Raw genomic sequence first — 27,765 nt, forward strand, 5'->3', positions numbered from 1 at the left:
GTAATTAGCTGGCACACAACTCCCTTTGTCAATCCCCCCCTCTCCAGAGGGGATGGCTTACTGTGTTAATGATCAGGCACCCATCACCTCCAGTACTTCTTTAGAACCACGTGGGGCTTGTCTACATGACAGATGATACAACCGGAGCGCTGCAGCTGTGTCACTGTAACGCTGTAGTGTAGACACTTGCTACAGTGATGGAAGGGTGTTTTTTCTCTCCCTGTAGTTGATCCGCCCCCTCGAGAAGCGGTAGCTAGTTCTACAGGAGAATTCTTCCATCGACCTAGCAGTGTCTCTGGCCTGGTCTACATAAGAAAATTAGGTCGGGTTAACTGTGTTGGTCAGGGGGGTGACAAATCCACACCCCTGCATGGCATTGTTAAGCCGACCTAAGTCCCCGCGTAGATGTTTGGCTCCCACCGACATAAGTGCCTCTCTGAGCCGATTTAGTTACACCCCCTCCCCCGAGTGGCACCAAGTCACAGTCGACGTAATTAGGTCGACTCGGTGTCAGTGTCGACCTGGCGGTGCTACGTCAATTGTTACTGGCTTTCAGGAGCCGTCCCACAATGCCCCATGCTGACAGTACAATAGATACAAGCGCTCCGGGTGAGGACATGCTCCACCGACGCAAGGAGCCAAGGGCGCGCTCATACAAGCGATGTAATAATTGCGGTGGCTGGATGTCGACATAATTTTGTAGTGTAGACATGGCCTTAGTCCAGCATCCTTCTATGACGTGTATGTTGGAGGGGAATCTTTCAGGTGAGATCCTCAAGAGTGAGGTCCCGTACGGTCAGACGGGTTTTAAAGGTGCTGTGGTCTAGTGGTTGGGGAACTGGTGTGGGATCCAGGAGAGCTGGCTTCTGTTCCCAGAACTTTCACTGGTATAGTGCTGGGCAAGTCAGTTCCCTCTCGTACCCTCTAAGCCGTCTGAAGCAGGGATTCTCTCTTGCAATGGTTTTGTCTTGATTAGGAATTGTGGTCAGGATTAGCTAAGACCTCAGCCACTTTGTCTAGTCAAATCCTATGTGTCTGTGCAACACCCAGCACCAAGGGGCCCTGATCTCGGTTGGGGCTAGGGTGACCAGATGTCCTGATTTTATAGGGACAGTCTCGATTTTGGGGGCTTTTTCTTATATAGGCTCCTGTTGCCCCCCACCCTGTCCCGATTTTTCACACTTACCCTCTGGTCACCCTAGTTGGGGCCCTCGGTGCTGCTATGTTCAGATGGCCCTTTAAAAGGAGAAGTTTATTCTGCAAACATTTCCCACGTCTCTGTGGTATACTTTGTCTACCTGGCTGGCAGCCTCCACCCAAAGGTGACTGCATTTGGGATGCTTCAGCACGGGAGGTGTTAAATAGTATTAATACTTTGCTAACAGTAATCCTCCACTCTTTTCTAGTGGCTTCCATGCAAAGATCTCAAAGCACTAGACAAATTCACATGCTTCAGGGTTTCTAACTGTTGGACGGGTCAGGAAGAAATTTTCCTTGAGGGCAGATTAACCCAAACTGCCTACTTCAGGCTTTCTTCCTCTGAAGTAGCTGATACTGGTCACCACTGGTGACAGGATACTGGAGTAGAGATGGACCCGCTGGTCTGATCCAGTCTAGCAATTCCTATGTTCCTAAACATTATTTATGCATCATTATCCCTCCCGTGAAGCTGGTCTGTATTATTATCCAGATGGGGAAAGCAAGGCACAGCTAGGGGGAAACGACTTGTCCAGGGAATCCAGGACAGAGCTGGGATTAGAATCCAGGAATCCTGATTTTCAGCTTCAACCCTCTCTCCCATTTCGATGCCACTACCAATAACTTCCCAACATACGCTCCAGTTCTTGTCCAACAACAACTGCAGACTTATCTATCTCCCAGTTAAGTACTCTGATTTCTCTTTAATGTGTCCCATCACCACTGACTGATGTGCTAAGGATTCAGGCAACAAAGATCTGATCTGCCCTTGGGAGTGTGCATACCTTTTGAAATGCACCAGCCCCTGAGCTGTCTGAAATTCAAGTCTCCCGTTACACCTGCTGGCCCGAAGGATTGGATGGGATTCATGAGGCAGCAGGGTGAAGTAGTGCAAGAAAAACGAGCGGCATTGTGAAAGTGACTCTTCCTCCCTCCTTGATTTCCATTTCGACACCGGTGCACCATTCTGATCTGGTGGCACCTTGCTCTGACAGAACGGAGAATCAGGCCTGATGACTTGAGTACCTTCTCCCCAAGAGGTGTCCGAGGAACACAGCCATGCTTTGTCATGGGAGGCAAAGGGCAAGCTGCAGAGGTCAGGAATAGGTCAACAACAATGGCTTGGCCTGGGGTTGCATTGCTATTTAGTGGGAATGAAAACTTCCCCAACAGCCCATGCTGTTTGAACCCGCTGCTGAATGTAATAGATCTTTAGTCCAGTCGCAAACTGGGGAGAGGGGCTTTGTAGACCTGGCATGGAGAAATGGGAATGGGGAGGTACGGGGGGCTAAATGGGGGATCCTTGTATTGGAGGAAGGGCAATTAGGGGAGTTCACAGAACCCCTGGTAAGGAGAAGCTAGGGGGGAGTCCCTGAAATAGAGGGGTCTGCAGGGCACCTGTGTGTGTATGTGCAGGGGGGTGGAAGCATGCAAAGAGCCCCTGATGTGTGCCATACGCTTGGCCTGTAGAAACTACGACGTGCGTGGCTCTGTAACAATAAATCAACGATGTGGTTGCTTTCCTCCCAACATTGCCGGTACAAACAGTAGCTGAAATGCAGCCCCTTCCGGGGTGGAGGCGAACAATATAGCATGCTGCACAGCTGCAGCGTGGAGTGGAAATTTCCGCCGAGGATGCTGGGGTGAACCACTGCTCTAAAAGCGCTGTGAGCTCTTTCATGCACATGCCGAACAGCATAGACTCGAGACTGCATTGCACCTTGTGGGCCAGATCCAACTGGTGTAAATGGCCGTGGCTCCTCTGAAGTCAAAGTAGCTATGTGGATTTACACCAGTTGAGAGCCTGGGCCACGGTCACCTTTTCCACCCATGCAAGATGGGTGGAAAACTGCCTGATCAAAATGAGTCTGTTCCACACGGGCATCAGTGCCGGTGCAAGGTAGGGGAGAATCCAGCCCATCGCATAGAGGGGGAGTGATTAGCAGGAAGAGGCAGTTTGGATCTGTTACCTGACAGTCCTCCACAATTATGCCTGTGTTCCTGAGACAAACCACGGAACCCTTTCCCACTGCGCAAGGAGATGCAATCAGCAACATCTTGCCTACAGTATTAGCTGGTGTTATCTGCAGTATATCACCCCAGGGTGGGGCGTGGGGGATATCGCAGCGCGCCCCGTGGAGGTGCAGTGGGCTGGTTTTTGCAGTGGTCAAGGAAGTCCAATAAATGAATCCCGCAGTGAACGATCTCTTGGTAAAGATGACATATGCCAAGAGCTGGGAGGGAAGTGGTTTGTCCCAACCCATGAGAATTTCCAAGATGTTGAAAAATGGTCCCCTCTTGCATCAGAATGAAAAAATCAAAATCTTGACATTTGTCATGAACGGAAAATCCCCCCAAAATGTTTGGCTCAGGTTGACCGAGATATTTCATCCCTGTAACTTGGAAATGTTTTGTTTTAATTTGGACCATTTCGTTTTTTTGAACCTTGAATTTTGAAACAAAACCTTGTTTGGAACCAGAAACCCCAACCCTTTTCCCTGTGGAAAAGGTTGAAATGGGACACTGACAATTTTGAAACGTTTCTCAACAGGAAATTCATCAGCGCGGATCCTTTCCCACAAACCTTTTGATGTTGATGAATTGGCATTTTTCAGCAAAGACACTGATTCAGTCAAAGAACTCCGGATTCCCGCTACATGTGACCCTCTCCACACCAAAGGCTTGACCCAGCTCCCGTTGGCACTATTGGAAAGGTTTCCATTGATTCCATGTGGACCTAGGTCAGGCACATAGAGAACGGCAGCTACAGAAACTGGCATAGAATTTGCTCGTCATGTCCCTGTCAATGAACTTAATAACGTCAAGCTCAGCTTCCCTTTGGGCAGCCCCTGGAGTCAACTCACGCAGCAAGGCTGCTCCGACCATGTCCCTTGGAAGCTGGGACATAATATGGGCATAGCTTGAAGCAAAGAGATATGGGCCCTCCAAGAGGAAGGCTCCTGCTGGGTTCACGTGGGTGCCACCCGCGTCTGCACCCAGGCTGCTGGCTGGCATGATCTGCAGGATGGATGGGAGGGAGGAAGTCCAAGGAAAGCCAATGGCCAGGCCAAAGAAGACAAGCAAGAGTGTTCCAAAGCTACCTGTGCAATTTCCTCATGTGTGGCTGGCATATGGTGCAAAAACAATGGCTCCATGGCTCATCCCTCGGTGTGTGTGTGTGTGTGTGTAGGGGCATCCCGTAACTCAATGCCAACTAGAGGACGCTGAAAGCTCTTGCCATCTGCCATCCTAGGTGGAAAAGTTTTGGACTCATAGAAGCACCGACCTTTCTTTTCTCTGGTTAAACAGAGGCCACAGGTGTCCCTTGGTGCCCTCCTCTGCAGCTTAGTGTGTAAAGTACCCCAAAAAGGATGGTGTCTTTGCAACACCCAGCAACCAAGGGCACAAGAGTCATAGAGCGGTTGAGTCTCTCTCTCTTTCTCTGTCCTTGGTATTCTCGGGGGAGTGGGGGAGAAAGGGGTTGATGCTCTTTTTTGCATTGGTGTAAATGAGGAGTTATTCTGGAGTGAGTGAGAGGAGAATCTACCCTAGATCTAAGCAAACTCCACAGACCAAATAATTCGTTCGCTGAATTAGACTCTTTTTATTCTATTTATGAATTTTCTGGGGTTTTATTTATTTTGCAGGGACAGGAAGCAAATTGGCTGTTTGAATTATTGTTGGTATCACAGTAGCCCAGCTGAGCTTGGGGATGTCATCCATGCAGATAATCAAAGACAACCCTTGCTCCAAAGAGTCTACAACCTAAATAGAGGAGACATTTTAGAGATGGGGGAACTGAGGCACAAGGGATGAAAGCACTTGCCCAAGGACACAGAGAAGATTGTAAATTACACTCAGATCTTCAATTCCAAGTGAGTCCCTTTCCCACAAGAACACCGCTTTCTCTCAGTTGGAGTTGTTCACCTTGACTCTTGAAGTAGGGCCAATTCCAAATGTTCAAAACTCATAAATTAGGCCCCCAAAATCATGAGATTAAAATTAGGGAAATTGGGTTTCTTGTATTTGGGTTTCTGAATCTTTTTGTGGGGGTTGTTTATGGTTTCATAGAACAGGTCCAAAATTTGCCAGTGGGACATTTTTCCGTCAGAAAACGCAGCTTAATCAAAATCAGCACTTTTCCAGTGGAAACGTGGTGATTTTGATGCAAAAGGGTTTTGATGAGGTTCTTACTGGAATGGGCTGTTTTGATTTTTCATTTTGAAATTTTATATTATTTATTTTAAAAAAAAGAGTCTCAAAACCAGATTTTGATGGATCCCAAATGAATTTTTCCGACACGTTTTGTTTCATGGGAAATTTTGGAATGTCAGAATTTCTCACAGAAGGAAAGGAGGACTTGTGGCGCCTTAGAGACTAACAAATTTATTTGAGCATGAGCTGTAGCTCACGAAAGCTTATGCTCAAATAAATTGATTAGTCTCTAAGGTGCCACAAGTCCTCCTTTTCTTTTTGCAAATACAGACTAACACGGCTGCTCCTCTGAAACCTCTCACAGAAGGGAAATTCTGCCTTTTCACCAGCTCTATTGTTTAAGCTTTTCTTTGCAACCACAAGGACTACAAATGAAAGCTTGAGAGTCTCGCCGAATCACCTGACTCCAGGAACTGGGGCTTTCAGAAAAACACCGACTGTCCTGAGACTGGCGATAAAATTGGCAACACGGCTATCATCCAGTACTTTGTAATAAGACGGGCCAGCATCAGCCCCAGTGCCTCTCAAATCTGAGGGGATCTCTTCACTGCATCTGGGACTGAGTCTCCCAGCTCGGGTCGACAACCTTCTGCTAAGTAAGGCTTGCGCTAGTGTGATAAAAATAGATGTTGCTTTGTAGCTGTGTAGATGTTGCTTTGATGTTGCAACTTGGCCTGGAGCCCGGCTTTTCAAGCCCTCTCCCGGGCTCCAAAGCCTGAGCCGCAACTTGTGGACGGCTATTTTTAGTAAGCTAGCACACGTCTGTCTGCCCAGGCTGGGAGGCTCGCTTCCAGATGCAGTGGACTTTAGAAGGCCCAGAAGGAATGGATCACGTTGCTGAACAAACTTCATTCCCCAGTAATTCTTCCTGCTGGATTCGGGATGACCGACTTTGATGGGGGAGTAGAGGGAGTTATTGCATGTGCTCAGATGCATGGCGATCGTGCGCACGAAGCTTCACTCCCCCTGGGGATAATTAAAGAACTTCTCCCTCCAGGACTGTCCATCTAGCACCTTTCACCAGCACTAAAGGATCCCTGCCGAAACGCATTATTTTCTGCAGAATGCCCAAGGTCCCAGAAAATCCGGTTCTGCGTGTGGATTCCCCCCAGCCCGTGTCCCTGCTGGACTGGAAATTCAGCCACCGAGCGCAGAGCCAGCACAGGAGGCCAGCCTTTAATAGCAACCAGCAGTGCCGTCTGTGAATGAGGCAAGAGTCTCTTGACACATATGCTGGTAGGCCCTGTGGCTGGTGAGGGCCGGGCGCCGGCTGGGAAGGAGTGAAAAGACCTGGGAGGAATGAGGACTTGTAACTCTGGCCCTGGGTGGAAAACTAGGAGGAAAGTCCCCGTGGCTTCTTTTATCTCCCCTACGGATCTTGCAAAAGCAGCAGACTCCATTTTCCCACCTTGCACAACTGGTCCATGCAAGGTAGCTGTGACAGCTGACTTGCTCTTGCGGGAGCTGGGTTCAAGTCCCTAGTGTACCACAGATTTCCTCTGGGACTTCAAGTAAGCCACTTAGGCTATGTCTACACTAGAGACCTTACAGTGGCACAGCTGTACTGATGCAGGTCTCTCTTGTAGCCTCTCTATGCCAATGGGAGAGAGCGCTCCTATCAACATAATTAAACCACTCCCAACGAGCAGTAGTAGCTATGTCAGTGGGAGAGTGCTGTCCACACTGGCACGTCTGTCGGTGTAACTTATGCCGCTCAAAGGGGTGGTTTTTTTCACACCTCTGGGCGACATAAGTTATACCGACAAAAGTGCTAGTGTAGACATAGCCTTAGCCACCCCGTGCCTCAGTTTCCCCCTTTGTAAAATGGGGTTAATAGTAGCGATGCCAATTAATCGCAGTTAACTCAAGCGATTAACTCAAAACAAATTACCGCAATTTAAAAAATTAATTGCGATTAATTGCTGTTTTAATCACACTGTTAAATAATAGTAGAATACGAGTTTAAACCCCTTATAAATATTTTGGATGTTTTTCCACATTTTCAAATATATTGATTTCACTTGCAATGCAGAATACAACTTGGATGGTGCTCACTTTATATTCTTATTTTTGATTACACATATTTGCACTATACTAAAGGTAAACAAAAGAAATAGTCTTTTTCAATTCCCCTCATACAAGTAGTGTAGTGCAATCGCTTTATCATGAAAGTGCAATTTACAAATGCAGATTTGTTTTTGTTACATAACCGCACTCAGAAATAAAACAATGTAAACCTTTAGAGCCTACAAGTCATAAGAACATAAGAACGGCCAGACTGGGTCAGACCAAAGGTCCATCTAGCCCAGTATCCTGTCTCCCGACAGTGGCCAGTGCCAGGTGCTTTAGGGGGAATGAACAGAACAGGTCATCATCAAGTGATCCATCCTGTCGCCCATTCCCAGCCTCTGGCAAACAGAGGCTAGGGACACCATCCCTGCCCATCTTGGCTAATAGCCATTGATGGACCTACCCTCTATGAAAGTCCACTCAGTCCTATTTGTTGTTCAGCCAATCCCTCAGACAAACAAGTTTGTTTACATTTATGGGGTTCTACAGGTAATTCCCCACCCTGTAATGCACGTTCACGATAGAGAGATTGCACGACAATACTTATGAGGTGAACTGAAAAACCCATTTCTTTTTTTACAGTGCAAATATTTGTCATAAAAAATAACAGGAAGTGAGCACTGCACACTTTATATTTTGTGTAGTCACTGAAATCAATATATTTGAAAATGTAGAAAACATCCAAAAATAGTTAATTTTTTTCTGCAGCTATGAAGGTTAGAAACTTAGGTTTTTTTCTTAAATGTGAGCTGGTATTGTCACCTAATCACACATGTAAAGGAGATGGGAGTTTAAGAACAGCAGGAAATATCCCGAGACCCACAATAGAATTATGAGAGTTGGCAAACGTCCCGCCAAACGGCTGATGGTTTTTAGGTTGCAGTGACTCAGCGCCAGCCAAGGAGCAAAACAATAAAGAGGCTGTGTGCCTGCTTGATGAGATGAGAGGCAGCATGGCCTAGTGGCTAGTGCGCCGGCCTAGAGCTGGGTTCTGGTCCCAGCTCTGCCAGTGGGTGACCTTGGGCAAATCATGCCCCCTGTGCCTCAGTTTCCCCATCTGTAAAATGGGGATAATTAAATTGCCCACTTTTGTCAAGTGCTTTGCAATCTGCTGAGGTGGTTATTATTCTCCGGAGACTGCAGCCATGAGACGGCGGCTTGCACCAAGCTATGGGAAGCATGGTAGGGTGCTGCGGGAGATCCCCATGGGCAGCTAATCCAGTGGCCACAGGGTAATGGCCAAAGTGAGCCAGGTGATAATTGAGGAAGAAAGATAAAAATAAAAACCCTTTGTGGCATCCCTCTGATGCTGAGTACCTGCATAATGCTGGTGGCTAGGTTGCTGTTTTCAGGGCTAAAAGGACAGGTTCATTTTGGTGTCTTGGAGCCATCTCAGAGCAGAGTGGGGCTGAGCATTTCTGAAATGATAGGATCTCGCATATCTATAGTACCAGTGTTTCACCCTTCTCCGCTGGCATCAATAAAACAATGGGCCTGAGGTCTGGAGCATCAGGACTCAAAGGATAAACCTCAAGTCAGGGAGAGCAAGAGGTTATCCCGTGCAATGTTTCCATTTTCCTTGTTGATGTGGCAGCCATGCTTTGAGGGTCCATTGATACATGGTTTATAAAGGGTTAATAATACATGTTACAGACATACCATTATTCATGCTTCTAAGTGCCTCAGGAGCAGATGTTATAGTTGGTAATAAGCAACCCCATAGACCTGCTGGATTCTACAGCAATCTATTGTAAGTGATTAACAGCTTATTAAAACAATGCCTTCTCTTTTATTGACCCCTGTTAAAACTCATAGAATCATAGAATCATAGAATATCAGGGTTGGAAGGGACCCCAGAAGGTCATCTAGTCCAACCCCCTGCTCGAAGCAGGACCAATTCCCAGTTAAATCATCCCAGCCAGGGCTTTGTCAAGCCTGACCTTAAAAACCTCTAAGGAAGGAGATTCTACCACCTCCCTAGGTAACGCATTCCAGTGTTTCACCACCCTCTTAGTGAAAAAGTTTTTCCTAATATCCAATCTAAACCTCCCCCATTGCAACTTGAGACCATTACTCCTCGTTCTGTCATCTGCTACCATTGAGAACAGTCTAGAGCCATCCTCTTTGGAACCCCCTTTCAGGTAGTTGAAAGCAGCTATCAAATCCCCCCTCATTCTTCTCTTCTGCAGACTAAACAATCCCAGCTCCCTCAGCCTCTCTTCATAAGTCATGTGCTCTAGACCCCTAATCATTTTTGTTGCCCTTCGCTGGACTCTCTCCAATTTATCCACATCCTTCTTGTAGTGTGGGGCCCAAAACTGGACACAGTACTCCAGATGAGGCCTCACCAGTGTCGAATAGAGGGGAACGATCACATCCCTCGATCTGCTCGCTATGCCCCTACTTATACATCCCAAAATGCCATTGGCCTTCTTGGCAACAAGGGCACACTGTTGACTCATATCCAGCTTCTCGTCCACTGTCACCCCTAGGTCCTGTTTATAAACAGTTTATAAAATAGTTTATAAACTATTTATAAACAGAAGCTCAGCTGCAAAGTATGGTTCCTTTGGCTTAGTCCTGGGTTTCCTTCAGGCAGATCTGATCCCTGTGACACCAGGTGTGATCTGAGTTACATTAGTGTAAATCTGGAGCGACTCCCCTGGTGTAAACGGGGCAGATTCTCAGCTAGTGTAAACTGGTATAGCTCCATTGCAGCAAAGGAGCCGGATTCTGAAGTGGTGTAAATTGCCGCCCCACCAGTGAAGCCAATGGGCTGCTGCCCAGATCCTCAGAGGTATTGAGGCACCTAACTCCCATTTGGACTTAGGCACCTAAATACCTTGGAGAGGATGGGACCAGCTTCCCAGCTGGTGTAAATTGGTTTACGTTAAAGTAAATAAGCCATTACCCCAGTTGTTGTAATTCAGTGTCATTCCCTTGATGTCAGAGGGTTAGATTCTCAATGGATGTAAATTGGTGTAGCTCCACTGGGGCCAAGGGGCCAGATCCCCAGATGGCGTAAATCAGCATGAATCCATTGAAGTCACTGGCCAGACTGTCAGCTGGTATAGCTCCACTGACTGCTGAAGGTCAGTTGATGCCTGCTGAGAATTTGGCCTACAAGTGTAGCAGAGATCAGATTTGATTGTCACAAGCGGGTAATAAAAATATGACACACTGGAGTACTGGTAAGGGACTGATCTTTATTTTGTGTACCCCAGTTAGATGATGTGGACTGGGTTGATAAAAGGTTAATATGTCCGGTCTTACCACCTAAAACAAATAAAAAAGCTACAATGTGTTGATGGTGATAGAAAGGGGGCTGCGTTCCACCCCAGAGGTGGCTGCATTTCAGTGGTGGGTGAGGAATCATTACGCACCCACTTCTACCATCTGGTCTCATTCTGAGGACATAAATGACTATTCTGTGTCAGGATAGCAGAATGTGGTCTGATGCGGAACCAGTTTGTAAAGCACTTTGGGATGAACTACTATATAAATGCGAGTCTCTTATTTTATTGATTTGACATGTAAACGCAAATTTAAAGTGCTTTATTTGAAATTAATACAACAAATATTCAAATATATTTAAAAAAATCATTTTCATGGCTTCGTTCCATTTCATTTTAGCTTTACTCACAATCACAATGAACAATAAGTTAAAATGTCTATAGCAGAAAGAGAACAGTCATTGACATTGGTTAGTACTGGAATGTAAAAATGAAGAATCTGAATAAATATATACAGTCATTATTTATGCCAGCTGATTGCGAGGATAAGTTTTGGGTAAGTTCCTTGGGCTCTTCTGTCAGCCAGTAAGAATTAAGTTTTCCTTAGGAAAGTAACTAAAATAAGAAATATTTTTAAAAAAGAAAAGAAAATTGGTGATTTAAATGATATTGTTTGCAACTGACTCAAATCACATTTTAAATCAGTGAACTCTATCACTTCAGTTCAATCTACAGAGAGACAGGGCAAGTTTTTTGTTTTTGTTTTAAAACTATTCTGATTGGAAGAAGAGGCTTGGGGCACAGGGGGCCATATTTTTAGTCCTGACCCAGAACAGGTTAAGGCACCGCTGCTTTACCTGCCGGGGGAAATGCAGCCACCTCTGGGGTGGGATTTAAGAGCCTCACAAGGATGCCTGTGACAATTTAATACAAGAATAAGAAGGAGCTTGGGCATACAGTGAATTAGACTTGGAGGCAAATGTCGAGGGAACAAGCTGGGAGATGGCTCTGGGGAATACAGAGGGGCTGTAGTTCTCTGTAGAAACATGGGAGCTGGCACACCGGAGGAACCAGCCAGATGAAGTTTATCAAAGCTCTCCTGATATGATGGATGATGAGTCGCTTACTGCTTGTTACATGGGACACACTCCAGTCTGGGTCCAAGCAGCCATAGCAGTGAGAGAAGTGTGAGACACTGGGGGAGCGGACCAGAATAGGTAGCAATCTCCCTGCTCCATTAAATGGCAACAGTAATAAAAACAACGCTAATATATAGCGCTTTCAAGTGCTCAGCAAATGTTAATCCATCACGAGAGCTCAGTGAGGTGGGAAGTAGTATTACCCTCCTTCTACAAATGGGGAAACTGAGGTATGGAGAAAAGAAGCGATGTGCCAAATTACGTTTGGTGGCAGAGCTAGGAATCGGGCCCAGGAGTTCTGCCTCCTGGGATTGCCATCCTGAGGCCACTAGGGGTCAGTGTGTTCTGTAGGCAGAGCCGGTGTTTGGTTCAGGCAAGGGGTTGTTGACGGACCGTAAAGGTGGAAAGCTGGCGAGCATAGGGAAGGTTAAGTGAATTGCCCAGGGAATGGGGCACAGCTAACAATGGGAACAAACCTTTTATGGCTCATTGGGGCAACTTCTGGCCGCTTTACTCTGCGGCAAAAGTGGGGAAAGTGCATTTGTCACTCGTCCGAACGTGTGCTGGTCTAAAAGAGATGCCGGAGAACATGGCTAGCTCCTTTTGAAGCGCGTGGGGGCTTAGCTAGACTTTCTCTGTCACCCCCCTTGGCAGAGTCTGCGGGGAGTGCAGCTCCATCGACTGCCTCCGGTGAACGTCGCGCTCTTCCCAGTCCTCCTCAGGCTCGAGGCCTTTGAAGATGGCGAGTCTCTCTGATAGGGTCTTTGTGTGTGGGAAGAGAATATAATTGTAGATCAGCGAGGCCACCACTGCACCAGCCAAGGGCCCCAGCCAGAAGACCTGGGCAAATGGAGAGAGAAAAAATAAGGCTCCCGAATGAGCTGCAGGACTCAGAAATTTAGCTGGAACTTGAGATGAACAGCAGATATTTATGGATCTGAGTCTGGTCTTCAAGCCACCTAAGCTTGAGTTCTCTCTGCATTTGGGAACCAACAGGGCTCAAAATTTGCCCATGGCCATAACCTTTTCATCCCAGTGGGACACATACATCCATCTATATTTGCTTCATCTTGATCTCCACTGCTTTTTGGACCCAAAACAGACCCTTTTGTCTGAACTACCATCCCCAAAGCGCTGGTGGTTCTGATAAAATGGATCTGAAAACAACCCTGGCTTTTTTAGTGGTTGGTTTTGTGGAACCAAGATGAAAACCAATGAGCTTTTGCAACACTAAATCTAAGTCCGCTGTAAACTCTCTGTATAGCCGCTCTAAACCGGTGGGAAAGAGCTCTCCCATTGACTTAATTAATCCACCCCCAACTTCTCATAGTGTGGTGCTTAAATTGGCATAAATTACGTTGCTCAGGGGAGTGGCTAATTCACACCACTGGAGTGACATAATTTATGTCGTCTTAAACTGTAGTGCAGCCGTTGCCCAAACCTGGTTTAGGGATTGTGATGAAACCAAAACTTTGGAAAGTGGTGCAGGCTTGTGGTTCGAACACACTACTGAGCATTTAACCTCTTTGGTTCTGTGCTCAGCTGTAGGAGGGACTGTGCTCAGCTGGGCGAATAGAAGATTGGGAATTGTGACTCTTGGGTTTTCTTCCCAGCCTTTGTGGGGAATGAGGACCAGTGGTTAGATCAGGGCTGGGACTGGGAACCAGGACTCTGAGTTCTGGTCCCAGTTCTGGAAGGGAAAGTGGTCTAATGGTTAAAGTAGGGAGGCAGGATTTCTTTTCTTTTCTCAGTTCGAGTATTAAATTGCTCTCTGATCTAAAGCAAGGCACTTCCCCTCTCTGAGGCTTGGTTTGTCCATCTGGGTGAATGGAGATGGTGATATTACCCACCTTTATAAAGTGCTTTGAGATCTTTGAATGTTCATTAGATTGCATCAGTAGATAAGTGCTAAGTAGTATAACTTCAGTGTTATTTATTTAGTCACCTTAATCACCTTGGTGATTTGGGTAAAATGAGACTCAGGTGACCACCAAACTCGGTTTGATCTATGCACAACCCCAGACTGAACCAATGCAGTTCTGCAAAACTAAAACACAGCTTCCATGTGTTCCAGGACTCTAGTTCTGAATCTGCTCTTGGCAGGCACATTTTCCTGGTCAACATGCAAAAGAAACATTTTTCAAGATGGCTGTCGCCTGACCTCTGACCCAGGAAGTTGATCAAACTCACAGAACTTTTGCTAAAACTTGCCAAGAATGAGCAAAGCGTCTCTTCCTCTACCCCTTTTCTGGTTCACTGAACACAACCTTGGATTCCAAACAAATGCCGACCACATCTGATGGAAAAATTGAACCACGCTGGTTCAGACTAGAATCGGGAAAGATTAGTTGGATAATAACTAGAGTTAAAGTCTCTGTAGGTTTTGTGCCTACTGCCAACTCATATAGAACGAACCACACACCCTTTTCCTGTTGCAACTTAGCCAGTTGGTTAGGCAATTTCGGGTATGGTTTGCTGTATCTATTGCTCCCAATCTCTAGATCTTTCTTCCAGGTGGCAACCAGAGCCTAGTTTGGATAATATTATTATTACCCTTCTCACTGTCAAAATGCCAGCAGCTAGGCTGACTCTCGAGAGTTCTAGAAATATCGACACCACAGTGCCCGGGCTAGAGTTGGGTCTCCTGGAATAAGAGATGAATCTTTCATTAAAGGTTACGTCATGTGATGAAACTTCCAGGAATACGTTCAACCACAATTGGCAACCCTATGCACGGCAGCTCGTCCTGCCAAAACTGCACCCAGATCTGCAGCTATGAGGAATGCGGGGGGCTGAATTCTTACCCAATGGTCGCTGAAGTCTCCTACTATCACAGCTGGGGCGAAAGATCTGGCGGGGTTCATAGAGCAGCCGGTGTAGTGGATCTGGGGGGTGAAAAAGGGGCACGGTTATTATTAACCACCAAACTCTTTCAGCAACAAGACTATCTTTAAACGCCTTAGCCTGTTTTTAGCATGCTTCGTTCATTGGCGCAAGCCTTAGGGGGGGAGGGATAGCTCAGTGGTTTGAGCTTTGGCCTTCTAAACCCAAGGTTGTGAGTTCAATCCTTGAGGGGGCCATTTAGGGATGGGGGCAAAAATTGGGGATTGGTCCTGCTTTGAGCAGGGCGTTGGACTAGATGACCTCCTGAGGTCCCTTCCAACCCTGAGATTCTATGATTTAGTCCTCCAGGCAGGAAAAGAATGACGGGCATCTTTCACCAACCAGTCATATAGCTAGTTAAATGAGCTAAATTCTCTCATTGCTCCTGCTGGAAGGGGCTGGGCCTTGAGTAGCTGGGAATTTCTCTCCAGCTCTGGGAGCTCTTATGGAAAACATGGTCTAATGGGTAAAGCACAGAATTGTTGCCTGCTCGGCTACACAGGTGTTGGGCAAGTCTCCTCAATTACCTCCCCTGTAATATGGAGATGATACTGACCTAGATCCAAAAGGGGGTCATTCATGTTTGCAAAGGGCTTCAAGATCCGTGGAGGGAATCTGCATATTAGTCTCTGCCGCACCTCTCGTTTGGGGAGTCTGGGGCTGGAGTGATCTATGTTGGGTATTTATTATTTGTAGTGTTACCATAGTGCTTTGGAGCCATGCACATGACCACCTTGTGTTAGGGACTGCGCAAACAGAATGTTCTCCATTACTGTCGTATCTCAGCACCTCACAACCATTAACTGACTTAGCCTCACAACACCCCTGAGGGCAGGGAATTGCTACTCTCCCCCTTTTGGGAAGGCACAGAGAGGCTAAGTGACTTGCCTAAGGTCACACAGGAAAGCTGTTGCAGAGCAAGGAATCAAAACCAGCTCTTACAAATCCCAAGCTGACACCCTAGCCACTGGGCCATTCTCCCTCTGCTTGGTAGAGCACCCAACCTAGTGAAACTATCTGGGACATGGGCATGCTTGTGTCATGGCTCTAAAATGCAAAAACCAGGCCATTGTGACGCACCCCCAGCAAGTGACCCACGGCGACAGAAAGGCCGATGGACAAGGCCGGAGAGCCGACATTATCGCTTCTCTGGTCATCGGTGGAAGCAAAAATGCACAGGACCAGCTGGAAGGTGAGGAACAGCTCGACGGTGACAGCCTGGCCTGGAGTCGTGTCATTGTGTAGCTGAAACGAGAGGAAAGCAGCTTCTCAGTAATGAGCGCGCGCCCTTCCCCGGTGCTTTAGGAAGAGGAACAGGTCGCTGATTCAGAGACATCGAGATGGCTTGGTGAACTGGGCACAAAAGAAAACCATATGCGTTTTAATACGGCTGAATGTAAATGAAGACATCTGGGAGCAAAGCATGCAGGCCAGACTTACAGGACAGGGGAGCTCTGTCCTCAGAAGCAGTGACTCTGAAAAAGATTTGGGGGTCATGGTGGGGAATCAGCTGTGTCTGAGCTCCTCGTGTGACATTTGTGGCCAAAAAGGGCTAATACCATCCTAGGAATCACAGACAGGGGAATCTTGAGTAGAAGTAGAGACATAGGCGCCATAGAGACAGGACTGGAGCACCCATGGGAAAAAATTAGCACCCACCAGCAGCCAGCTTCCCCCTTTTGCCCCCAGCGCCTCCCGGCCACCAGTAACCCTGCCAATCAACTCCTCTCCCTGCCTCCGACTCATAACAATCAGCTGTTTCGCGGCGTGCAGGAGGCTCTGGGAGGAAGCGGAGGAGCGGGGATGGGGCGTGCTCGGGGGAGGGGGCTGGAAAAGGCAGGGAAGAGACTGTGCAGGGGCAGGAAGAGGCGGGGACTTGGGAGAAAGAGTGGGTAGGGCAGGGCTTGGGGCAGAGTGGGGGCAGGAAGAGGTAGGACAGGGGGCTTGGGGGAAGGGGTTGGGTGGCGGTGGGGGTGGGGGCGGAGCCAAGATTGAGCACCCCCTGGGCCCAGAGGAAGCCGGTGCCTATGAGTAGAGAGCTTATTTTACCTCTGTATTTGGCATTGGCGGGAGCACTGCTGGAATCCTGTGTCCAGCCCTGGCGCCCAAATTCAAGAAGGATGTTGAGGGGTTCAGAGAAGAGCCAGGAGAATGATTAAAAGATTGGAAAACATCGAGACTGAGCGCTTTGAGTCTATCTATTTAGCTTGCAAAGAGAAGGTGAAGGGGGCACTGGATTGCACAGTCTACAAGTATCTCCACGGGGAGCAAATATTTAATCGTGGGCTCTTCTGTCCAGCAGAGGAAGATCTAACGCGATCCATGAGCTGAAAGTTGATGCTAGCCCCATTCAGATGGGAAAGAAGGCATGCATTTTTAATGGTGAGAGTAATGAACCCACTGGAACCATGTACCAAGGATCGTGGGGGATTCTCCATCACTGACCATTTTTAAATCAAGACGGATTTAAATATTTTGAGGGAAGTTCTCTGGCCTATGTTATCCAGAAGGTCAGATTAGATGATCACAAATGGTCCCTTCTGGCCTTGGACTCTATGAATCTCCCTGCTAAACCCTGCCTGGTCCCTCCATCTGGAAGGCTTGGAGAAGGTACAGAGTAAGTACAGGCTGTGTAAGCTGCTCCACAGCTCTGCCAAGGCACCTTGGTCTTACCAGCATCACCCCCTGCAGTCCCAGGTCCCCACACAGCCCAGCTGATGCCCTTGTATCCTGCTCTGCAAAACCCCTGCTCTGTCAGCCCTTCCTCCACTCCAGCTTTGTCAATGCATCTCAGTCCTCACTTGTGCTCCTAGTCTGGATCCTTCCCTCTCTGTCAACATATCCTCTTGACTTGCAAGGAACATAGGAACTGCCAGAGTGGATCGGAGTCAGGGCTCCACCTAGGTTTTTTTGAGCCCTTCAAAACTCTTTGGTCTCAATACTATCTTGTGGCAATGAGTTCCACAGGCTCATTGTGCATTGTGTGCAAGAGTATTTCCGTGCATCGTTTTGAAGAGTTTGCTGCCTTTCCGTATCGGTCTCCTTGTTCTTGTACGGTGCTATTCCCATGCTGTGCCTCTTTTAAGGAGATCATAGAATCATAGAATCATAGAATCATAGAATATCAGGGTTGGAAGGGACCCCAGAAGGTCATCTAGTCCAACCCCCTGCTCGAAGCAGGACCAATTCCCAGTTAAATCATCCCAGCCAGGGCTTTGTCAAGCCTGACCTTAAAAACCTCTAAGGAAGGAGATTCTACCACCTCCCTAGGTAACGCATTCCAGTGTTCCACCACCCTCTTAGTGAAAAAGTTTTTCCTAATATCCAATCTAAACCTCCCCCATTGCAACTTGAGACCATTACTCCTCGTTCTGTCATCTGCTACCATTGAGAACAGTCTAGAGCCATCCTCTTTGGAACCCCCTTTCAGGTAGTTGAAAGCAGCTATCAAATCCCCCCTCATTCTTCTCTTCTGCAGACTAAACAATCCCAGCTCCCTCAGCCTCTCTTCATAAGTCATGTGCTCTAGACCCCTAATCATTTTTGTTGCCCTTCGCTGGACTCTCTCCAATTTATCCACATCCTTCTTGTAGTGTGGGGCCCAAAACTGGACACAGTACTCCAGATGAGGCCTCACCAGTGTCGAATAGAGGGGAACGATCACATCCCTCGATCTGCTCGCTATGCCCCTACTTATACATCCCAAAATGCCATTGGCCTTCTTGGCAACAAGGGCACACTGTTGACTCATATCCAGCTTCTCGTCCACTGTCACCCCTAGGTCCTTTTCCGCAGAACTGCTGCCTAGCCATTCGGTCCCTAGTCTGTAGCGGTGCATTGGATTCTTCCATCCTAAGTGCAGGACCCTGCACTTATCCTTATTGAACCTCATCAGATTTCTTTTGGCCCAATCCTCCAATTTGTCTAGGTCCTTCTGTATCCTATCCCTCCCCTCCAGCGTATCTACCACTCCTCCCAGTTTAGTATCATCTGCAAATTTGCTGAGAGTGCAATCCACACCATCCTCCAGATCATTTATGAAGATATTGAACAAAACTGGCCCCAGGACCGACCCCTGGGGCACTCCACTTGACACCGGCTGCCAACTAGACATGGAGCCATTGATCACTACCCGTTGAGCCCGACAATCTAGCCAGCTTTCTACCCACCTTATAGTGCATTCATCTAGCCCATACTTCCTTAACTTGCTGACAAGAATACTGTGGGAGACCGTGTCAAAAGCTTTGCTAAAGTCAAGAAACAATACATCCACTGCTTTCCCTTCATCCACAGAACCAGTAATCTCATCATAAAAGGCGATTAGATTAGTCAGGCATGACCTTCCCTTGGTGAATCCATGCTGACTGTTCCTGATCACTTTCCTCTCATGTAAGTGCTTCAGGATTGATTCTTTGAGGACCTGCTCCATGATTTTTCCAGGGACTGAGGTGAGGCTGACTGGCCTGTAGTTCCCAGGATCCTCCTTCTTCCCTTTTTTAAAGATTGGCACTACATTAGCCTTTTTCCAGTCATCCGGGACTTCCCCCGTTCGCCACGAGTTTTCAAAGATAATGGCCAAGGGCTCTGCAATCACAGCCGCCAATTCCTTCAGCACTCTCGGATGTAACTCGTCCATTTACGGATGTAACCTGCCAAATGTCTAGTAGTTGTGAGGTGTGCCGTCAAGGACTCTAATGAGACCCACAAAATTCATGTCACTTGTGACCCGAGACAGTTTTTGAAAAGTTCAAGTGTCGGGAAATGAGAGTTTTATTTTTCACAATGGTAATCACTGATTTGCTCTCTCTCTCTCTCTCTCTCTCTCTCTCGTGCACACGCACGCACAATATGCACCTAGCATGTACCAGTTTCCAGGTCAGCCTTTCCAAGCAGTCACTTCTGTGCTCAGCAATTGCACTAAACCTAATCTGACCACACTTCGAGATAACATCTCCAGTGTACGTTTTGCAATATAAATGGCGGCTCGTGTTTCCTTAATCCAATGTAAGTGGCGGTACCACGGGATGTTGCTGGTTAATTGGCCAATTTGCAGTGCGAGTGGCGCTCTGGGGTTGGCTGAGATCTTATCTATGGTCCAGCTACGCTGCTGGAGCCTGAGCCATGCACTGTTAAATACTGAAATCTAGATGTTTTAGACAGAACCAGAAATTCCACCTGCAGTTTTTTTCCTCCTCACTGTATCACCTCTTTGCCGGCCAGGAAGGTTAAGGCCTACATTCTGATCTCCATTACGCTGGTATAAAGCCAGGGATTGCATAACTCCGGATTTACACGGGCGTTACTGAAGCCTGGATTACACACTGCTGTCGGAGGTGTGACCACAGACCCAGCTGAGCTAGCTTTGATCTAGTCACTAGAATAGCAATCGCAGTGATGTAGTAAAGTGGTCATCAAAGGGTTAACTAGGTTACTCCCAGTACTCTGGGTTGGAGCCCTGATCCACTTCTCCCTTACTTTCTGTTTAGTCCATGGGAAGTTTTCCCCATCCCCCTCTTCTGTTGTGATGCAGTTAAAAACCAAGAAACAAGTTTCCTGCCTGTGGTCCTGTGAGTCGACTGGTTTTTGTTGCACTGAGCAGTCCCTTTGCAAAATCTGGTGAGCTGGGTTCTCTGCTATTGTTAGGGGCACGAGCTATATCCAGACTAGGGATGTCTATCTACAAGTGCGGCAAATTAAATCACACCTCTGATTGCAGTGCAGACTTTGTGCAGTCATTTCGGGAATGTGATTCCTAGTCATACTGGTACAGCTCCTACTGTCAAGGCAGTTCTACGGGTCTAAAAGTGCTTTATACCAGCATACCTTATTCCTCCTCCCTTACAGGAATGAGTCATACAGATATGAGGATTTTTATATTGGCATAACTGCATTCACACTGGGGCAGGTTGCACTGCTTTCGCTATGTCGGTACAGTTAAAGCAGTGAACTTTTGGGTGTAGACAAGGCCTGAGAAGAGAAGCTAGCCCCCCTCTTCAGCCTTTTAGTCCAGTGTTGCCGACTCTCATGAGTTTGTCATGAGTCTCATGATAATTATTGTTTTCCTTAAAGCCCCAGCTCCTGGAATCAAGTGATGATTTCAGCCTTTGTTCTTCATGAAAAAGTAAGTTTCCAGCTTCAAAATGTGACCCCAGTTCATCCCAAAGGCTCAAAAAGCAGAGGCCAAATAAAAAGAGCAGCAAATCTAGTATTTTGACGTAATTTCATGATTTTAAAGCCAATCTCAGGATTTTTGGTGCACATGACTCATGATTTGTGAGCATTTGGGCCTGGCAATACTGTGTTATTTACAAACCAGAGCTGATCCTTTCACCTCCCTGTGTAGTGTGAGGAGCTCTATATGTCACAGGCATGTTGCATCCTGGGGGGAGAGTGATAGAGCTCTGGAACGGCAGGCATCTGTCTGTGCCCAGGACAGGTACATGCCAGGAGCAGCGGGACTGTGTAGGCTTCTCCTACCTTGCTCACTGACCTGGAGGGGAGTTCAGTCCTGTGGTCCTTTCAGATGTGCAAAGCCTAGCTCTATGCATCCTTGCTGCTCTGGCTGATTTCATCGCATAAACACGGTGAGCGCTACCAGAGGGCACACGAACTATTTAAACGGATAGTACGCTATTCCTACGCGTGACAACAGCTGAGAGATGCTGTTAGCTTTCTGTCGGTCCTGACCTGGATTTGATTCAAATTGCTAGATCACTTGAAAAATACAGGGCCTGATGCTACTTGTCCTTGCCCTTGAGTAATCATTCACACCTGTATAGACTTTAAGGTCAGAAGGGACCATCATGATCATCTAGTCTGAATCCTGCACATCGCAGGCCACAGAACCTCGCCCACCCACTGCTGTAATAGACCCCGAACCTCTGGCTGAGTTACTGAAGTCCTCAAATCACGATTTAAAGACATGTACAAAGGCTACTATCTATTTAAGGTACTTGTATGTCCCTCCATTATTGTACTATCCAAAGTCTTTAAGGTATTTATCCTCACAGTTCCCCTGTAAAGCAGAGGTGTGCTATTATCCCCCTTTACATATGGGGAAACTGAGGCGCAGACTGGCTATGTGATTTGTCTATTATCACACAGGAAATCTGTGACAGAATAGGTACTTGAACTCTGGTCTCCATCATAGGTCATGTTTTCTAGATCTTTAATCATTTTGGTTGCTCTTCTCTGGACTTTCTCCCATTTGTCCATCTCTTTCCTTAACTGTGGCGCCCAGAACTGGACACAATACTCCCGCTGAGCCCTAATCAGCCTGGAGTAGAGCGGAAGAATTACTTCTTGTGTCTTGCTTACAACACTCCTGCTAATACAGCCCAGAATGAAGTTTGCTTTTTGGCAACAGTATTACACTGTTGTTTCATATTTAGCTTGTGATCCACTTTGACCCCCCGATGGATCCCTTTCCGCAGTCCTCCTTCCTAGGCAGTCATTTCCCAGTTTGTAGGTGTGCAGCTGATTGTTCCTTCCTAAGTGGAGTACTTTGCATTTGGCCTTATTGAATTTCATCCTATTTATATCCCTCGGCCCACGCCGCTTCCTGCGACCCCCATTGGCCTGGAATGGCGAACCGCGGCCAGTGAAAGCCACAATCGGCCGAACCCGCGGAAGTCTCCCACAGTATTCTTGCCAGCAAGTTAAAGAAGTATGGGCTAGATGAATGGACTATAAGGTGGATAGAAAGCTGGCTAGATTGTTGGGCTCAACGGGTAGTAATCAATGGGTCCATGTCTAGTTGGCAGCTGGTATCAAGCAGAGTGCCCCAAAGATTGGTCCTGGGGCTGGTTTTGTTCAATATCTTCATTAATGATCTGGAGGATGGCGTGGATTGCACCCTCAGCAAGTTTGCAGATGACACTAAACTGGGAGGAGAGGTAGATACGCTGGAGGGTAGGGATAGGATACAGAGGGACCTAGACAAATTAGAGGATTGGGCCAAAAGAAATCTGATGAGATTCAAGAAGGACAAGTGCAGGGTCCTGCACTTAGGACGGAAGAATCCCATGCACCGCTACAGCCTAGGGACCGAATGGCTAGGCAGCAGTTCTGCAGAGAAGGACCTAGGGGTTACAGTGGCTGAGAAGCTGGATATGAGTCAACAGTGTGCCGTTGTTGCCAAGAAGGCCAATGGCACTTTGGGATGTATAAGTAGGGGCATTGCCAGCAGATCGAGGGACGTGATCGTTCCCCTCTATTCAACATTGGTGAGGCCTCATCTGGAGTACTGTGTCCAGTTTTGGGCCCCACACTACAAGAAGGATGTGGAAAAATTGGAAAGCGTCCAGCGGAGGGCAACGAAAATCATTAGGGGACTGGAACACATGACTTATGAGGAGAGGCTGAGGGAACTGGGATTGTTTAGTCTGCAGAAGAGAAGAATGAGGGGGATTTGATAGCTGCTTTCAGCTACCTGAAAGGGGGTTCCAAAGAGGATGGCTCTAGACTGTTCTCAGTGGTAGCAGATGACAGAACGAGGAGTAATGGTCTCAAGGTGCAGTGGGAGAGGTTTAGGTTGGCTATTAGGAAAAACTATTTCACTAGGAGGGTGGTGAAGCACTGGAATGCATTACCTAGGGAGGTGGTGGAATCTCCTTCCTTTGAAGTTTTTAAGGCAGGCTTGACAAAGCCCTGGCTGGGATAATTTAGTTGGGATTGGTCCTGCTTTGAGCAGCGGGTTGGATTAGATGACCTCCTGAGGTCCCAGAATATTCTATGATTCTATGATAAGTGGCAGGTAAACAAACCATCCCAGCCCGCAAGGAGCTTACCCTGACGGGCCGCATGCTAAAGGTTACCAATCCCTGCTTCAGACCATTTCTCCAGTTTGTCCAGCTCATTTTGAATTTTAATTCTATTCTCCAAAGCACTTGCAACCTCTCTCAGCTTGTTATCGTCCACAAACTTTATAAGTGTACTCTCTATGCCATTATCTAAATCATTGATGAAGATATTGAACAGAACCAGACACAGAACTAACCTTTGCACGACGCCACTTGATATGCCCTTCCAGCTTGATTGTGAACCACTGATTACTCTCTGGGAACAGTTTTCCAACCAGTTTTGCACCCACCTTATAGTAGCTCCATCTAGATTGTATTTCCCTAGTTTGTTTATGAGAAGGTTATGCCAGACACTATCAAAAGCCTTACAAAATCAAGATATACCACAGCGACTGCTTCCCCACATCCACAAGGCTTGTTTTCCTGTCAAAGAAAGCAAGTAGGTTGGTTTGACATGATTTGTTCTTGACAAATCCATGCTGACTGTTACTTATCACCTTCTTATCTTCTAAGCGTCTGCACATCGATTTCTTAATTATTTGCTCCATTATCTTTCTGGGTACTGAGGTTAAGCTGACTGGTGTGTAATTCCCTGGGTTGTCCTTAAATGGGCACTATATTTGCCCTTTTCCAATCCTCTGGAATCGTACCAGTCTCCCATGACTTTTAGAAGATAATCGCTAATGGCTCAGATCTCTCCTCAGTCAGCTCCTTGAGAATGCTAGGATGTGTTTCATCAGGTGCTAGTGACTTGAAAATTTGTCTAATTTTTAACTTGTTCTTTCCCTATTTTAGTCTCTGAGCCGACCTCATTTTCACTGGCGTTCACTATGTTAGATGTCCAATCACTACTAAACTTTTTGGTGAAAACTGAAACAAAAAAGTCATTTAGCACTTCTGCCATTTCCACATTTTCTGCTGTTGTCCCCCCAGCCCCCATTGAGTAACGGGTTTACTCTGTCCTTGGTCTTCCTCTTGCTTCTAATGTATTTGTAGAATGTTTTCTTGTTACCCTTTATGTCTCTAGCTAGTTTGATTTAGTTTCATGCCTTGGACTTTCTAATTTTGTCCCTACATACTTGTGTTATTTGTTTGTATTCATCCTTCAAAATTTGACCTAGTTTCCACTTTTTGTAGGATTCTTGTTTGAGTTTCAGATCATTGAAGATCTCCTGGTTAAGCCAGGGTGGTCTCTTGCCATACTTCCTATCCTTCCTGTGCAGTGGGATAGTTTGCTTTTGTGCCCTTAGTAATGTCTCTTTGAAAAACTGCCAACTCTCTTGAGCTGTTTTTCCCCTTAGACTTGCTTCCCAAGGGATCTTACCCATCAACAGTTTGCTTAAGTCTGCCTTCTTGAAATCCATTATCTTTATTCTGCTGTTTTCCCTCCTCCCATTCCTTAGAAGCATGAACTCTGCCACTGCACGAACACTTTCACCCAAGCTGCCTTCCACTTTCAAATTCTCAACCAGTTGTTCCCCATTTGCCAAACTCAAATCTAGAAGAGCCTCTCCCCTAGTGGCTTTCTCCACCTTCTGAAATAAAAAAATTGACTCCAATACAGTCCAAGAACTTGTTGGAAAATCTATGCCCAGCTGTGTTATTTTCCCAACAGATGTCTGGGTAGTTGAAGTCCCCCGTCACCACCAAGTCCTGTGCTTTGGATGATTTGGATGAAAATCTGGTCTAGGGATATCAGGCTAGTTTACATAGCCGAGAACCTGACCCATAATGTTTTTGTTATTAGGGGCATGGTAAAGGAGAGCCCACATAATGAGAATGCTGGAGTTAACAGCAGTATTACCAACCCCAAGCATTAAAAGACACAAGTCAGGCCTCCAAAAATCATGAGATTTAAAACTATTAATATATTTGGGGTTCTTTTTTGTAGCCTTTTAGTTTTTGAACTTTTAGGATACCCTAGGGTCATTTTCAAACTTTTCTTTGCAGCCATCAAGGCTGGAAACTTACAAGTTTTAAAAATAAAAACTGCCTCTCTCAAAATCATATGACTCCAGGAGCTGGGGATTTAAGAAAGACACCAAATCGCTCAAGACTTGTGATCAAATTATGAGACTTGGTAGTGCTGTTATAGATGCTTTTCTTGTCTTCCTAGGACAGCATGGGGCCAGATTCTCCACTGGCTTGCAACCTGGTGTTATTTACACCTTGCAAAGTGGATTCATAATGCTCACGTTCTGATTTTGTAGCTGATTAACCTCCCTACCCCACCCTTTTCCCAGGTGTCAATGATGGCACAAAATGCAAGGCAGTGGAGAATCCGGACCCAGTGTGTTAATGACAGGGCATCAGCTGGGGTTTCTAGGTACAACTTCCCAAGTTCCCTTGTTTTTCTGCCTGTAAGTCAGAGCTTTAAATATCTCCCTGCAATTTGATGTTGCACAGTGTACGAAACCAGAGTCAAATCCTTCTAACTTGCTACAGACCAGGGCAGGTGAGGCCGCGAGGTGGCACTGCCAGGGCAGGGGTCTCTCTACCGGGCATTGTGATTAACCAGATGGGTCCGCTACCAGCCTTTGAAAGTAAAGCATTGAGTGGCATTATCTGATGCGAAGCAGCGACTGTATTTAAAAAAACCCGTCGTACCAGCTCTGATGCCCGGGTGCCTGGAGTGGAACCAGCATCCTGGAAATACTGGCAAGACCTAACGTGGCCAGGAGACAGACTACATATTTCCACACCAACAAGGATATTGTAGAGGTGATGGAACATGCTCCCAGAGAAGGGTTAAGCAAGGCAGAGCTAGGAACTCTGCTACATCTCTTATGTCAAAATGGCAGCTTGGCTGTGAATTTCCTGACTCTTGCTGGTTGGTCTCATAGGCCGCACTGGGGAATGCTTAGAGTGGGGGGAATTGGGAGCCAGGACCCCCAAGTTATATTCCCACAGCTAGAAGGAAGCACGGTTTAATAGTTGGAACGCAGTACTGGGTGTCAGGACACCTGGGTTCATTCCCAGCAGAAGGAGGGAGGCAGGTCAGAGCAAGGGGGGTCTGGGAGGCAGGACTCCAGGGTTCTATTCCCAGCTATACGTGACCTCGCTTGTCTTGCCTTCGTTTCCCCAAAAGCCCTACCCATCCATCACTCCTGTCCCCCTGCGAGCTCCTGCGCTGGCGGAATTCTTACCCTGTTGGCGGCCAAGTGTCCCCGGATGTTCGGCGGGGTGAGCTCGTACAGGAGAGCTGCCCCGGCGACCGCCCCCAGAAGCTGCGCCGCCACGTAGAAGACAGCTCTGAGGAAGGAGATGTGAGAGCCCACCAGGCACGCCACTGTCACCGCTGGGTTGATGTGCGCCCCGCTGATGTGCCCCAGGGCCTGGACCAGTGTGGCGATGGCCAAGCCGAAAGCCAGCGAGATCTGCAGGACGTCTGGGGGGGCCAAAGGCCAGCTGAGGGCAGAGCCCAGGCCAAAGAAGATGAAGAGCAGCGTGGCCAGAAACTCAGCAAAGACAGCCCGGGTGAAGGCTACGGAACGGAGCTCCCACATCATGGGGTTTGCCAGGAATGACCCTAACAGCTGCCTGATTGCTGCTGCTGTGGCTGCTGCCTGCAAAGGTGCTGGTGTGCGAGATATCTATCTATATATGTCTGTGTGCAGCAAATCCAGGGATCTGCTGCTGCAGGAGGTGGGGTCAGGGTCTTTGGAAACGTGATGCTTTTTTTCCTCTTGTTCCAGCTGTATCTGGCTTCAGACCCTGCCCCCTCTATTATGTGGCATTTGCCCATTTCAGATGCTCATAAATTAGCTTCGAGAGATGCCATAAAACACAAAGCTGAGCTGCGTTATTCCTTGCCTTTTACTACGGTCCCTCTTCCTGTGTCAGTCATTCCTTTCTCCCCTCTCTTCGCCTCCACTGGCCTTTTCAGCGGGGATGGGAAAATAAGGAAGTGGTGTTTTGGGGGAACTAGAGATGGGTCTGAACAGCTTGTCTCAATCTTGAACTTCCTCAAACTTTGGAGTTTGGATCCAGGTCTGAATATCTATCTATCTATCTATCTATCTATCTATCTATCTATCTATCTATCTATCTATCCCATGTACCCTATCTATCTATCTATCTATCTATCTATCTATCTATCTATCTATCTATCTAACCCATGTACCCTATCTATCTATCTATCTATCTATCTATCTATCTATCTATCTATCTATCTATCTATCTATCTATCCCATGTACCCTATCTATCTATCTATCTATCTATCTATC

At 47.1% G+C, this 27,765-nt stretch overlaps 1 protein-coding gene across 1 annotated transcript; it reads right to left on the reverse strand.

Moving 5' to 3' along the window:
- Positions 1 to 10,758: 10,758 nt before the first annotated feature.
- Positions 10,759 to 27,058, reverse strand: LOC141974800 (aquaporin-2-like). Its single transcript, XM_074934770.1, has 4 exons — positions 26,685 to 27,058; positions 15,818 to 15,982; positions 14,659 to 14,739; positions 10,759 to 12,694 (listed from the first exon to the last, which is right to left on the reverse strand). The coding sequence occupies exons 1-4, from the start codon at positions 27,045 to 27,047 to the stop codon at positions 12,479 to 12,481; spliced, it is 825 nt and encodes a 274-aa protein (XP_074790871.1). The 5' UTR covers positions 27,048 to 27,058; the 3' UTR covers positions 10,759 to 12,478.
- Positions 27,059 to 27,765: the final 707 nt, after the last annotated feature.

Source organism: Natator depressus, chromosome 20, assembly GCF_965152275.1.
Source record: "Natator depressus isolate rNatDep1 chromosome 20, rNatDep2.hap1, whole genome shotgun sequence".
NCBI lineage: Eukaryota > Metazoa > Chordata > Testudines > Cheloniidae > Natator > Natator depressus.